General features: G+C 44.6%; 1 protein-coding gene across 2 annotated transcripts in view; it reads left to right on the top strand.

The window, feature by feature from the left end:
• Positions 1–4,422: 4,422 nt before the first annotated feature.
• The window catches only part of NAA25 (N-alpha-acetyltransferase 25, NatB auxiliary subunit), a 33,770-nt gene continuing 25,304 nt past the window's right edge, over positions 4,423–12,888 (top strand). The window contains exons 1-4 of one of the 2 annotated variants that reach the window (XM_068911432.1): positions 4,423–4,559; positions 7,913–7,998; positions 8,953–9,091; positions 10,858–10,976. In XM_068911432.1, the coding sequence (XP_068767533.1) occupies positions 4,502–4,559; positions 7,913–7,998; positions 8,953–9,091; positions 10,858–10,976 (402 nt within the window). In that variant the 5' untranslated portion in view covers positions 4,423–4,501. Of the gene's footprint in view, positions 4,560–4,886; positions 5,075–7,912; positions 7,999–8,952; positions 9,092–10,857; positions 10,977–12,888 lie in introns of those variants that run through there. The other variant, XM_068911433.1, reaches the window with a different exon arrangement.

The following is a 12,888-nucleotide window of genomic DNA, read 5'->3' as shown; positions in this document are numbered from 1 at the left end:
AGCATCCTATGTAACAGGTCACAGAGCAAAACACAGGGAAGTACTGAAGGGTGCAGTGGCAACATTGAAAAAGGCTACATAATAAAATTATGTCCTTTACTACTTTGAAGTCCTAATTTTTCCCTTTGATGCCAAAGGAGAGTTTTTCTTTTCACCTTTTTAGATACTGATAAACTACATCAATCTCAGTTTTCTCAATTTAGGACTGTATTCCCTCTCGATATGTGTTTGAGAAGGGTTCCACACCTCACCAAAGGAGTTGCCTGACTGCATATACATATATGTATACATATATAAATATATATCTGCAAGATGCAGAGAGAAAGTATTTTTGAAAAATATCCTGAAGCATTCCAATGTCTCTGTCTCATCCTAGCAAGAGGCGTGTAGACTCTGTGAACAGGCTGTACATTTGGACTTTGGAGCATTGCATTTTATTAGAAGGGGAAAAGGCATCTGGGAGAAAGGATGTCATTTTTCTAAATAAAACTATCTAGGAAACTCCCTCTGTCCGTTCATAGCATGCAAGGTACGATGCGTGGAAGGTCTGCGCCCAGCCCTGCGCCACGCTGTGGAACTCTTTTGGCGCGGGATTTCAGGCAGCCAGGAAAAGCTTGGGGGAAGAGAGCGACGCGGGAGCCGCCCTGCCTGCAGCACTTAATCCCCCGTAAGACTTGCCTTTGAGAAGAAAGTGAAGCAACCCCCAGTCAAGCCCAGTCTTACCTTTAAAAAAAATGGTTAACAAATGTTGCTAATTGTGTAACCTTCTGAAAGGGAACCAGCTTCTCTGAGCAAGTGCAACCACTGACGAGCTTCCCTGGTACTGGCTGCAGCCTTCGTCTGACCAGGCTCTCTCTGAACGAGAGGGTCGCTGAGGTGTCCTGCTGCTCTGCAACAAAGGAACCGCCTAAGGCAGATCTTTGTCTGGTTTGGGGTCCCCCCTGCAAAAAATCTGCTTTCTGAAAACTGCATTAACATGAACAACTCTGTATCACAGACTTTACTAAAAGGTCCCCGGATAGGAATGACACTCAGTGAGAAATGTTTCCAACTACTTGATTATGACTGTTTGATTTCTGATGACCAGTCTATTGACTAAATAGTGAATTTCCCCATTGATTATACTAGAAATTGACATGAAGGAACGTTGGTAAACGTTTGGAGCATCCCCATCTCCCACGTTCATCTTCCCCTCTGTGCTAAAGTTGGACCTCTCTGTGAAATTGAATTTCTGATTTCAAAAAATTTATCTCCTCTATTTACAAAGGAAAAAGGGCCAATGTCTTTATTATGGTCTCAGAATCTGCTAGATTGTTCCTAAAATTTCAATCCAAAAATGACAAGTAAGGCAGCTTTTCCATTTTCTCACAAGCTCAATCAAGATACCGTATTTGTAACATGGGCTCTGCAGAGAATTTTGCAGGAACTGTTGGAAGAGTGAGGACCTCGAGGCACTGCACGTGGTGACTGCAGTACGTGTTGGGAGGGTGCAACACGTAGGTGTAGAAGGTACAGCACAAATGTCAGTACTGACAAGCAGATGCAAGTCCAGTTACACTACGACTTAGCCAGGCCCAGGAATTGGAATCGTTTCCTGCGTAATGCCTCACTTTGCCTTTTCTGAAACCTATAACAAGCACGCTTTCAGAGCTCACCAAAGAACGGAGCTGCGTTTCTGCGAGTAATGAGTAGGAGGAAAGGGAGTCAGTGAGCTGTGCTAAAAAAGGTTCATGCAAAAATGAGTTTTGCAGTCTACAAGCACAAACAGTTCCTATGAAAGACGGAAAAGGCAGCAGAAGCTACCACCTTTCACAGAAATGATAGTTTATTGGAAGACACACGTTGTAATTTTTCCTTGAAGCAATTAAAGATCAAATATTAAATCCAATTAACAATAATTCATGGCAGTAGTTCTATTTGCATACTGTTATTGCCTTCATCAAGAACTGGTCATTCACATACAAAGCCAATCATGTTTTTCTGCACCCACAAGCATTGCCAAATCGGCACAGGAACCGATAGTCTACCTAATTCAGTATTAGTTTCAATTAGCAACCAAAATTTTAATCAGTGAGGAAAAAGGATGACCTGATAGACAATTTCAGTCTTTATACTTCTCTTTCCTTAAGTCAAACAACACATGCACTTTGTCATCATGACAGCCAAGATGCTGGCAGATAGAAGATGTAACGACTAGAGAGTTTAAGTTATGGAGCCTAATTATAATTCCAATTATGGAATGTTTTACATTTTTTTCCGGTCCAGTCAGTATCAACGTCTATTGTTTCTCTTCTGCAAGCATTTGCTAGACTCATTTTGCAACAGAGTATTAAATTAGTAGGTTTCTACTAAAGTAAAATGTATCTTTGATATCTGCTCTGGATTACTGACTTTTTGAAGGGAAAAGTGCTACCATTGCTTATTTAATATGGCTGGAAACAATTGAGATTTGATAAGGTTGGTTCTACTTTCCAGGAGAGGACATTGTTTAACATCATTGAATATAAACACTTCTTATGTTTCTTTTTGAGATTTTATAATTCTACATTAAAATATCAGCATTCCTCCTTGTGAGCAAAGATCACCGAAGTAGGCTATGACTCAGCAGCGGGGTGGCTGCTTTCAAACGTCCTTGATCATTTCAAACAACAGTTTAAGGAAATCACCCTCTATTGCCAAGCCATACCTAACTAACTGAACAGCAGCAGGAGCATGGATTCTGCACGTACTAACGCAATCACTAATTCTCAACACAAGATGCAGATTTATGTGTTTAAACAAGTTCTGACAACTGATTTAGCTCTCTTCAGTGAGACAGAGCAGATACAGTCCCTAACATTCTCATATTTTCCAAATAACTTATGAAATGTTTGTTATTGATAAAGGCTCAAAACATGTTAACCAAATGTAATTGTTACATTTTATATGCGGGACAGAAAAAAATATTCAAAAGAGAGCCACCTGTTCTGGGAGCTCAGCTTGAGGCAATAAAGACCTGTTTTTTTAGAGCACTCGGAATTACATGGACTTGCTAGATTCAGAGCACCGCTTTAGCACTTCTCTTCCCTTTTTCAACTTGCAGCATCTCGCTCTCCTCCAGCTGGTCTCTCTCATGCCCTTGCCCGTGTCTGCTCTTGCAGCCCCTCTTCTGCTGGGGTCAGGCAGCTTCCCTTTTCCCACTTCTGAGGCCTGGCAATGCAGTTGCTGGCAAAAGAGAGTCAGTTCTGCTTGCTCTCAGCTTCTCACGTCCACGCTTGGCCAGGCAGGGAGCAACGCAAAGCTGCAAATTGCGAAGAAAACCCGTTTTTGTCTGACTGCAGCCCAGCTAGCAAGGGCAGAGCCTTCTACAAATTCAGCCACTGAAACCTAAATTCTCAACCCCGTGTATTTTTTAAAGGCTCATAGTCCGGCGTAATTCAGACAAGTTTTGGCCAGCATGTTAAAAGGCAGGTTCCCAGAGCCAACGGCCACACCAGCGCACCAACTCCTCGTCCCGAGCGCGAGGACGACCGGGGTGAGCGTCTGCTCCCAGGAGCATAAAGGCGGCAGCGACTGGAATTAGCACGAGGCGGACGAACAGCCCCGGTAAATTTTAAGACCAGTTATGTTTTGCGAAGGTCTAAGCAACCGAGAACCGTCTACCGCGACGGCAAACGCCGCCTTAGCGCCGGTAACTGGTGGCGTTACCCGCCTCGCCCTCCGCTCCCTCCGGCCTGCTCGCCCCGCCGAGGGCAAGCGCGAGGCGGGAGAAGCGCCCCGAGCGCCCACAAGGCCCGGTGTCCCCGGTGGGAGACCGCGGGCGGGCGGGCGGGCGGGAAGGGACGTTGGGCCGCGCGGAGGCGCGAGCTGTCGCGACGCGGCCTCGCAGCGGCGGCCCGTATCGCGACAGGCGCGGGCGAGACCCGCGGTAGGGGAAGGCCTGTCGCAACGCGACGTCCCCCCCCTCCCAAGGCGACAGGGCGAGCCTGAGCAATATCGCGACATGGCTGCGGCGATACGGCGGGAGGAGGGGGAGGGGGAGGGAGAGGAGGGGGAAGGGGAGGAGGGGAGGGGGAGGGGAGGGGTAGGAGGAGGGGAGGGGGAGGAGGGGAGGGAGGAGGGGAGGGAGGAGGGGAGGGAGGAGGGAGGAGGGGGAGGAGGGAGGAGGAGAAGGAGGGGAAAGGGGGAGGAGGAGGGGGAGGGGCAGGAGGAGAAGGAGGGGAAAGGGGGAGGAGGAGGGGGAGGGGGAGGAGGAGGAGAGGGAAGGGGGAGGGGCAGGAGGAGGAGGGGGAAGGAGGGGCAGGGGAGGAGGAGGAGGAGGAGGAGGGGGAAGGAGGGGCAGGGGAGGAGGGGGAGGGGGGAGGAGGGGGAGGAGGGAGGGAGGGGGAGGGGGGAGGAGGGGGAGGCGGGGCGGCGGGCGGCCCGGGGCGGGGCGGCGGGCTCGGCCCGGCCCCTTCACCCCCGCCCCCGGGCCGGGCCGGCCCCGGCCGGCGGCTGCGCACTGCGGTTCTGCGCTCTCATCATGGCGGCGCGGGGCCATGTGCAGGACCCCAACGACCGGCGCCTGCGGCCCATCTACGGTACGGACCCCGCGCCGCCCGCCAGCCCGCGCCGCCGCCTCGCCCGCTTCCCCCGGCTGGCGGCGGCCGAGGAGGCGGCGGCGGCGGCGGCGGGGCGGCCCGCTCGCTCGCTCGCTCCTCAGGCGGGCCCTGCGCGCGGCCGCGTCTCCCGCCTCGTCGCGCGCTCCGCGGCCGGCGGCGGCGCCCGGCGGGAGCCTCGGCCGGAGCCTGGCGGCCTCGCGGTGCCTCAGGGCCCGGCGCCGGCTCCGCTCCGACCCGTTCGCCGCCGCTGGCAGCCGGGGAGGAGGAGGCGCCTCGCGGCCCGGCGGCGGCCACCCCTCGGCTCCCGCCCCGGCGCCGTGTGACCGGGCGGCTGCGGAGCCTTCGTTGTCTCCGTCCGCTTAGAAACCTGCCCCCCCCCCTTCTTCCTCCTCCTCCGCGGGGGAGGAGTGCAGGGGATAACGGCGTCCGCTGACGCGCGGCACCTTCGCCGGAGCGGGCGGCTGTCAGGGGCTGGTCTCCGCCTCGCAGCCCAGGTAACTCGGGCGGCCGGGCCGGGCCGGGCCACCTCCTCGGGCCGCCTCTGCCCGTCGGCCTGGTTTCCGTGCCAGGCCTCGGACCGTTTGTGGAGCTGAAAGGGGCCGGAGCGGTGGCGGAGGTCTCGGGGCCGCGCGGCGAAGCTCCGCGGCGCTCGGGCTGGTGGAGAAGTGGATGGGGAGGCCGGAGGGAAGCGTTTGTGAGGGGACGGGCGGGTTAAGGAACCCCCTGTACTGAGCCGTCCCCAAATATTTTGGAGTATGTCGCATGCAATTGGGATTGCTTAGGTGGTTATAGAGGAGCTTGTCTCGGTTTGTGCAAATACCGAGAAAGTAAGCGGGAAAGAAAAGCACTTCCCCAGGCTACGGTGTCGCTTCGTCTGTGGGACAGAAGAATGGATAGAGATGGCAGAAAACACCCTCAACTTTTCCGATACTGGGGGTGGGGGGAGAGGGGGGGGAAAAAAAAAACTCCTTAGAAACGTAAGGAGACCTGCCCTCATTCTGGAATGAGCTTAGCTGGGAATACCTTTGCTGTTGGGGACCCAAGGAGAAGCGCGCGTTGGAGGCTCGCCTCTGCGTTGGTGTTCCAGCGAAATCCGTGAAGACGGTTGTGTTTGGGTAAAAGCGGGAATGTGCAGTTGTGTTGAAGTGAAATGTTTGTTACGTAATTGTTATTGCAGCTGTGCGGTTTACCTTTATGTAACAACTTTAAGATTTTTTTTCTTAATTTTCTAGATTATGCCGTGATTGCTGTTTTTGTTGACATGCAATTATTTGCATTATAATTTGTGTCATGTCTTAAGTGTTCTTTAAAAAAAAGCTTTTCAACCGAGTTGAAACTAGATGTTGTTGAAATATATTTGAACGCGATAATTTCGGGGAGTATAACTTAGTGAGATATCTGTAAAAATCCTTGCTACTAGTTTTAGAAAGCATCACCTGCAGTGTTAACATTTTAAATTCGATTTTTGGTGATGCAGAGCCCTAAATAAGATATATATCTTTCAAGATATAAATGTTTGACTTGACAAAAGTCATAAGCTGGATACGTGCAGCATGAGGTCCAGGATCTGGTTGTTTCACTTAAAACAGTGCTTTTCAGTTTGCACCTTGTGCTTTGATTACCTAGGATTCTTTGTCGGATATGTTTATCTTTCATCTTAATTCATTGTACCTTCGTCTAAAGGTACATGTGTTGCATTTCCAGTCACTGAATATCTTCGCATCTACAGACTTGCTACTAATATAGACTTCAATATTTTTATTTATCTTAAATTCCTTTGGAAGTTGCCAACTACTCTGGCTTCCAACAAACTTATTTGTTGTTAGCAAAATACAGTCTTTTTAGTCTGCTGCAGTTTAGAGATGTTTGTGGTTTGTTTGATTTACTTTAGAAGACCTAAAGCAGAGATCTTATCCGTACAGCTAGTTGTAAAACAACTCCAAGACAGGCAGTGCAGACTGGAAAGTGATTTGTGCGTATGTGAACTGTGCAACCCAGATCCTTAAATCGAGAAAGCTCTACCAGTGTATGGAGAGATCATCAGTATGTTCTGTTTCTGAATTTTCTTTGATCCTCTTCACTGTTAAGTTTTAATGTTAAGGGTGAGTCATAGGTTTTTGTAAGTTAAAATGGCCATCTAACCCATATCAAGACAATATATTACTGTTTCAAGCTGTCTGGTTATTTTATCTAGCAACGTTTTGTTTTGGTTAGTGTGGGCAGACTGCCTCCTTTGAGATTTAGTCCGAACTGTCCCGCGAGTCTTACTCGCATTTGCACTGCTCACTTAGCCGTGGAAGCAAGTGCTGAAGCTGCTGGGAAGAAAGTCATTGATGTAGATGCACGCTTTGTACAACGTACTGAGGAGTTACGAAAGGTCACCTCCCAACTCAGTAAAGGGTCCTCTCTTACAATGAGAACTATGGTCTTAGAGAGGAAAAAGATGTGTAATGTAACTTCAGTTAACTCGCGTTAGCTCTGTTCATGGTTTGGTTGGGGAAGGGCCAGAATAGCATGAACAGGCGGTTCCTTTTTGGCATGTCAGGTGCAGCTAAGCTTTTCTGCTAGGTTTAAGTTAATAATCCTTGAGGAAGAGGAAGGGTATGGGATCGTGTTCTAATCTAAAATTGCTTGTTTAGTTTGATACTTGTAGTTCTCCGATAACGTGATAATGCATTGTAGATGAAGCTGAAAACAAATGCAAAGCTGAGAGAGGGAGAAAATAATCTTGAGACAGGGTTTTTCTACAGTTAGATTTCTTACTAGACAGTGGAATATTCCCCTAGAAAATTTGGAAACTTCTCTTTGTTGTCTTTAAAACTGGCCTGGCTAAAGCATAGCGATACTCCATTATGGGACAGACTTGCTCTGCCTGAAGTTTGGGTCGTGTGGCCAATCTCACTTAATGCTTTGATAGATTGTGAGTGCCCAGTTTTTAAACTACTGCCTGTTAAAAGTCACTGAAAGTCTCCCAAAGGCATACCGAATTAATATCTGCTTTCACTAAAGCAAAGAGTGTAAGCTCCATTGCTAGCAAAGAGCTAAGCTATTACTACACTGTATGATATAGCTCTTTTGTTGCTATGATGATCTATGTGGAGTAATTACAAGAGCTTGTTTGTTTGAAAGGCTAAAACTAATACAGTGAGGTGAATACTTAGGTCTGCAAAATAACATGTTTCCTGAACTTCTGGTTTGGTAGTAATTGTAAAATGAAAATGCATTTTTGTACTACTTGGCATGACAATGCATACTCCACAATAAAATTAGAGGTAGCATCCCAGAACGGTCTTGTGTTCTCTTATAATACTATGTATGTTCTTCTTATACAGATTATCTTGATAATGGCAATAATAAAATGGCGATCCAGCAAGCAGATAAATTGCTCAAAAAACACAAGGATCTTCACTGTGCAAAGGTAAGTGTGGCTGCTGTTCATTGATCTCATTTGGTGAGTGTAGTTCTGCTTTTCAAGCACTGTCTGTGATCTTCTGCAAACCACAGCGCTTCCTAAACCCTGTGGAATGCTGCTGACTGTTCTGAATCACGCAATTTCTTGTTTCCCTGAAAACTTGTACGGATTCTTTGAGTGAGTTGCTTCTAACGACTAGAGTGTAGGTAGCTATGCCTGAGCTAGTGGTCTATGACAGTGGATCCCTGTCATAGCCACTTCAGGCAAATGTGGCAGGTAAGTTCTGCCTTAAAAATGTCTATTTTAGACTTTAGGTTGAGGTGCGTGTTTGTCTGTGGTCATAAAAGCAACCTAGATAAGTAGTTTGGATGGAAACATTTACTTTGAAGGTGCATTCCCTAGTAAAATATAACCACGTGATTTTTTGAGGCATTTGCTTCTCACCTCTTGTTCACTGTTCTCCTTGCTGTACCCCTGCTGAAGGGGGTTCTGTTCCTTCTTCAGTTTTCTGAATATTAGAGTATCTTTCTACTCTTCTGCTTATGGATTTTCCTTTCCACTTCATACTGCTTCTACTTGTTGGAAGTTTCCCAAGCTGAAGTGAGTGTCATTGACCTGAATCTCATTTATGTCACTTCTGCCTGACCAGTTATTAAAAGAAAGAGTGAATTGGCAGGACTGGCCAATTTTCAGTCTACAGGCAGGAAGAGCTGAGTGGTGTCTGATGCCTTAAGAGTGGCCTGCATGTGCGTTAAGAAATGCAAAGTCACAGCATTTGATGCAGCTCACATCTGGAAGCTTTTCTCCACAGCCATATGGATTAGAAACTTAATAAAGACTGAAATTCTGTAGAAGCGATTAGGTGCTTGGGCAAACCTTCTCTTCCCGAGGAGTGAAAGTACTTTCAGTGGTAACTGCCAACTGTGGTTTTTAACAGCTGCTTCTGTGTTATATCAATAGGTTCTAAAAGCAATTGGCTTGCAGAGAACAGGGAAGCAAGATGAAGCATATACTCTGGCACAAGAAGTAGCAGCGCTTGAACCCACAGATGACAATTCCTTGCAAGCACTAACTATTCTATATCGGGAAATGCATAGACGTAAGTTTACTTGGTTTTCTTCTCCCCCCGGCCTTGGCCTCGCTTAAAAATCATAATTGTGTATGTTCTTTTAAAAATACGTGTGGTCCTCAGTTTTGTGGCAGAAAACAAAAACTGGGCAGTTTTCACAGGAAAGTGTGAAGTCCAGGGTTCAAGTATAGGCACATTATTATGACATTCAGTGAATTTAAATGCTTCATTTGACACCTGTTACAAATGCTGCTTTGATAAAACTCTAGATGATCACTATAAAGCAGTGTACTTTGTTTTGGTTTCCTCTCATTAACCTTACTGTGTACACAGTGTTTAAATGAGTGGCATGCTAATCATCCATCGTGGTCAGCATATGAGTTCACTTTTTTTAATGAAAGCTATTGGAAATTGTTGTTACTACATATGATAAAGATGACAGATCATACACGCTGTTTTGGAAGGCACTTAATACTGCATGACTTCAGACCCCAAGAAGCTGTGTTACAAACAGAAGGGAGCTCCTGACCTGTCATTTGCCTGGGGTTATCTTTTTAAATACGGTTCGTTGTTGTGATAGGATATTTAAAGCATAGTAAATCATGAATATTGAAGTGATCAAGTAAAATCACCTATGCTTTTCTGAAAGAAAGCAAACCTTATATGCTGCTTATCTACAGCTCTAAACAGTTGTTTCTGGCAACTCCTTGTGATTCTTGGTGGTAACAGCAATGTATACTGTCAAACTGTAGCAGAAAATGACAATGGGGTGAAACCACTTTTGTAGGAATGGATATCTGGAATTGATCTGCAACCATTTATTGACCTATATCAGTTGCACATACTCTCCTAGTTTTTTCTTTCTATGTGTGCTTACGTGTATTTATGTATGTATATGTAATGTGGTGTTAAAGCACCGTTTCTTGAATGTGAAATGTTTTTTCCAACTTTAATGTAAACAAAGTAAAGCCCTGGCTATGTTGAGAGTGTTTCTGTGGTTCTAAACAACTTGCTTAAACGCTAAGCGCAGATTTTAAGCTTTTAGGTGTATAACTCGGGGGGGGGGGGGGGGGAAGTAGTGGATGTTAGGCACTTCCACTTTGGGTTTTGTAAGATAATTGATTAGATGGCCTATGTATATACGTGGAGGATTCATAAATTATATTAAAACTATGAAAGATAAACTACATTAATTTTTAATATTGTATTGGAATATAATTTTGTGTGTAAGGAAAAGAATCTTTTTTTCTTGCAGGGGGAAAGGTAAGATAAGTTTGCATGTCATAGAATCATAACTATTTAGTTATGAAGGGCCTATATTAATATGTATATTGTGAAGTATTTTGCTTGTTAAGAATATTAAAATAGTAGGCAATTGGGAAATAACAGGAGATATGTAACATAGACAAACCTGTGATAAGAGCCAACTGATTTGATATTAGGCTCTGAAAAGGTTCTATGTTTTGATTCATACTTCATGTAGTCTGCCATGAATGCAAGTCTTGATTCAGTTTAATGATCCAAAATAGATAAACTTACTGAAGAAAAGATTTGGAATTGTTTCTGAGCAGTTCGGTTGTTGCTGTTAACCCTGTATTTGTTATTTGAAACGCATTCTTCCTTTGACTACTGTTTGTTGTAGTGCTTGGGATTCTGGGAGAGAAAGAGTACTGTTTCTGTGGTTGATGAGCCTAATCAGATTATTCTTCAGAGTATCAGTGATGCTATCTTAAGGTAGCTGTTCTTTAAACTTTATCCCAAAAGTATCTTAACTCAAGCATCTGCTTTTGGTTTAGCGGAGCTGGTAACTAAACTTTATGAGGCAGCTGTAAAGAAGGTTCCCAACAGTGAAGAGTATCACTCTCATCTCTTCATGGCCTATGCCAGGGTGGGAGAATACAAGAAGATGCAACAGGTACAATCACCAATTTGTGTTCTGGTCATTTTTAGGTGTCGCTTGATTCTCTCTTTATATCATACTCTTATTGCCTAAGACGACCACTGTGGGCTGGGTTATATGAAGACATTTAAGTGTTTCCTTTTTCCCTACGTGAGCTAGGATGCTGATGTCTTTTATATGCATATCTGAACTGACTGGATACGTTGGTTGTTTTGGGACGTGAGCTTTCTGCCAGTCTGTATTGGGCAGTACGATGTTTACTTATGAAGGAGTGCATGATAAAGGCATTCTGGAATATATGCAAAAAGATCTATCAAGATCTTCTGATCCATGTTTTCAAACTCGATTTACTCCTTAATTTGCTATTTTCTTTAGGAAGAAAAGAGTAACCTTGCCCAAGCTCTTACTGCTGGAATTTAACATACAGTTAGACTTGTATAGGTTGTAATGCCGTGGAGAAAAAGTAAAAGCGCTTCTCAGTAGGTCTTACTTTTCAGTTGGCAGTACAGTGTCGTGCTCGTTTGTTTTGTTTCCATCCTTTCCAAATTAGGTGCCTAGAGAATGCCTATAAATGGAAAATTCTTCTCAAAGCATGCGCGCTCCCTCTTATGTATAAAAAAAGCACAGAGAGACAAGAAAATAAGTTCTAAACTCCCTCTCGTTCCCACTGTGTTAAGGTGACTTGAATTTTTGTACGAATCTGTTTTGAATAACTGAAAGAATATACTGAGCAGCAGTGTTATTCTCTGTTCTAGCTGAACTTGTAAGCTGCTTTAGTTCAAACTGTTGATGGAGGCAAAGTTATTGATATACGTGAAGTTTAACTAGGTGACAAACTTTATGTAGGTATGTTAAGAGAGAGATTAAAATATGCAATATTATAAAATATATCTGATCTCAAGTCCAGTACTTAATTGGCCGGTCGAGAGCTGCTTTTTGGTATTACTTAAATTATTATCTGAAGAGAAAGCATGAATCTTCAGTCTTGATGACTGCATCTTACACCCTTCTCTAGTAGGTTGTGGCATTCCTCAGTGATGGTGTAACATAACGTTACAGGATTATCATTAACAACATAGTATATATGTCAGCACAAAGTTGGAGCCTAATGTAGAAGGCCATGGATTATTCTTGCTCGCTATATTGCGTAGCTGAATATCCAGAAAATTGAAATTGACCTTTGCGGCCTAAAAGAAATCAGGTTCTAGCTCCACATGGAGTAGAGCTATTTTATAGCTGATAATTCACTTTTGCAGAAACAAGAATTTTTGGAGATGCTTTGGTAAAGGCCTGTTTGATGTTGGTTTAATTCTTAATTTTTTACTAATTGTATTTGACTTTGTTTTATGTGGAGGCTTTAAATAGTCCGTTATAGATCTGTGCATAATTCAGTGCCTTAAATAGGGACTTCCCTTATACTGATTAGTTAAGTTAGGTGTGCTGTAAACTTTGTACTTGATCATATGAAAATAACAACATAATTTTTTTGGTTTAAAGAACCTGAACAAGTTAGTACCATGAGTTTTTCTGATAAAATTTGTAATTCTAGGTGTTCCTGACCACATATTCTGTTTTTAAGGCTTTATTGGCTTCAAAAGAAACAAGTACACACCCTTCTCTGCATTTCTGAGTTCAGAAGTTCTCAGGAACTTGAGATCACTGATGTCAGCACAGGGCCATCTAAAACTGGATAGTGCTGCAGTCTTAGTTTAGCTATAGTAAGGCTAAAAGGTCTATGAAGTTGCAAAGAGCTTCTTTCTTTTTCTTTCTTTCTTTTTTTTTTTTTTTTAAATCTTAAACCCACCCTTCAAACCTGCAAGTTTTGAGAAATTTTCTCTTAATGGAAGTAAACTTAAGAGATGCTGTTTTTCTTCAGACCACTATACCATGTTCTGTTACTAGCTTCATATGACAGTGACTTCAGAGG

Source organism: Struthio camelus, chromosome 17, assembly GCF_040807025.1.
Source record: "Struthio camelus isolate bStrCam1 chromosome 17, bStrCam1.hap1, whole genome shotgun sequence".
NCBI lineage: Eukaryota > Metazoa > Chordata > Aves > Struthioniformes > Struthionidae > Struthio > Struthio camelus.
This window is presented reverse-complemented; position numbering and strand designations above follow the sequence as displayed.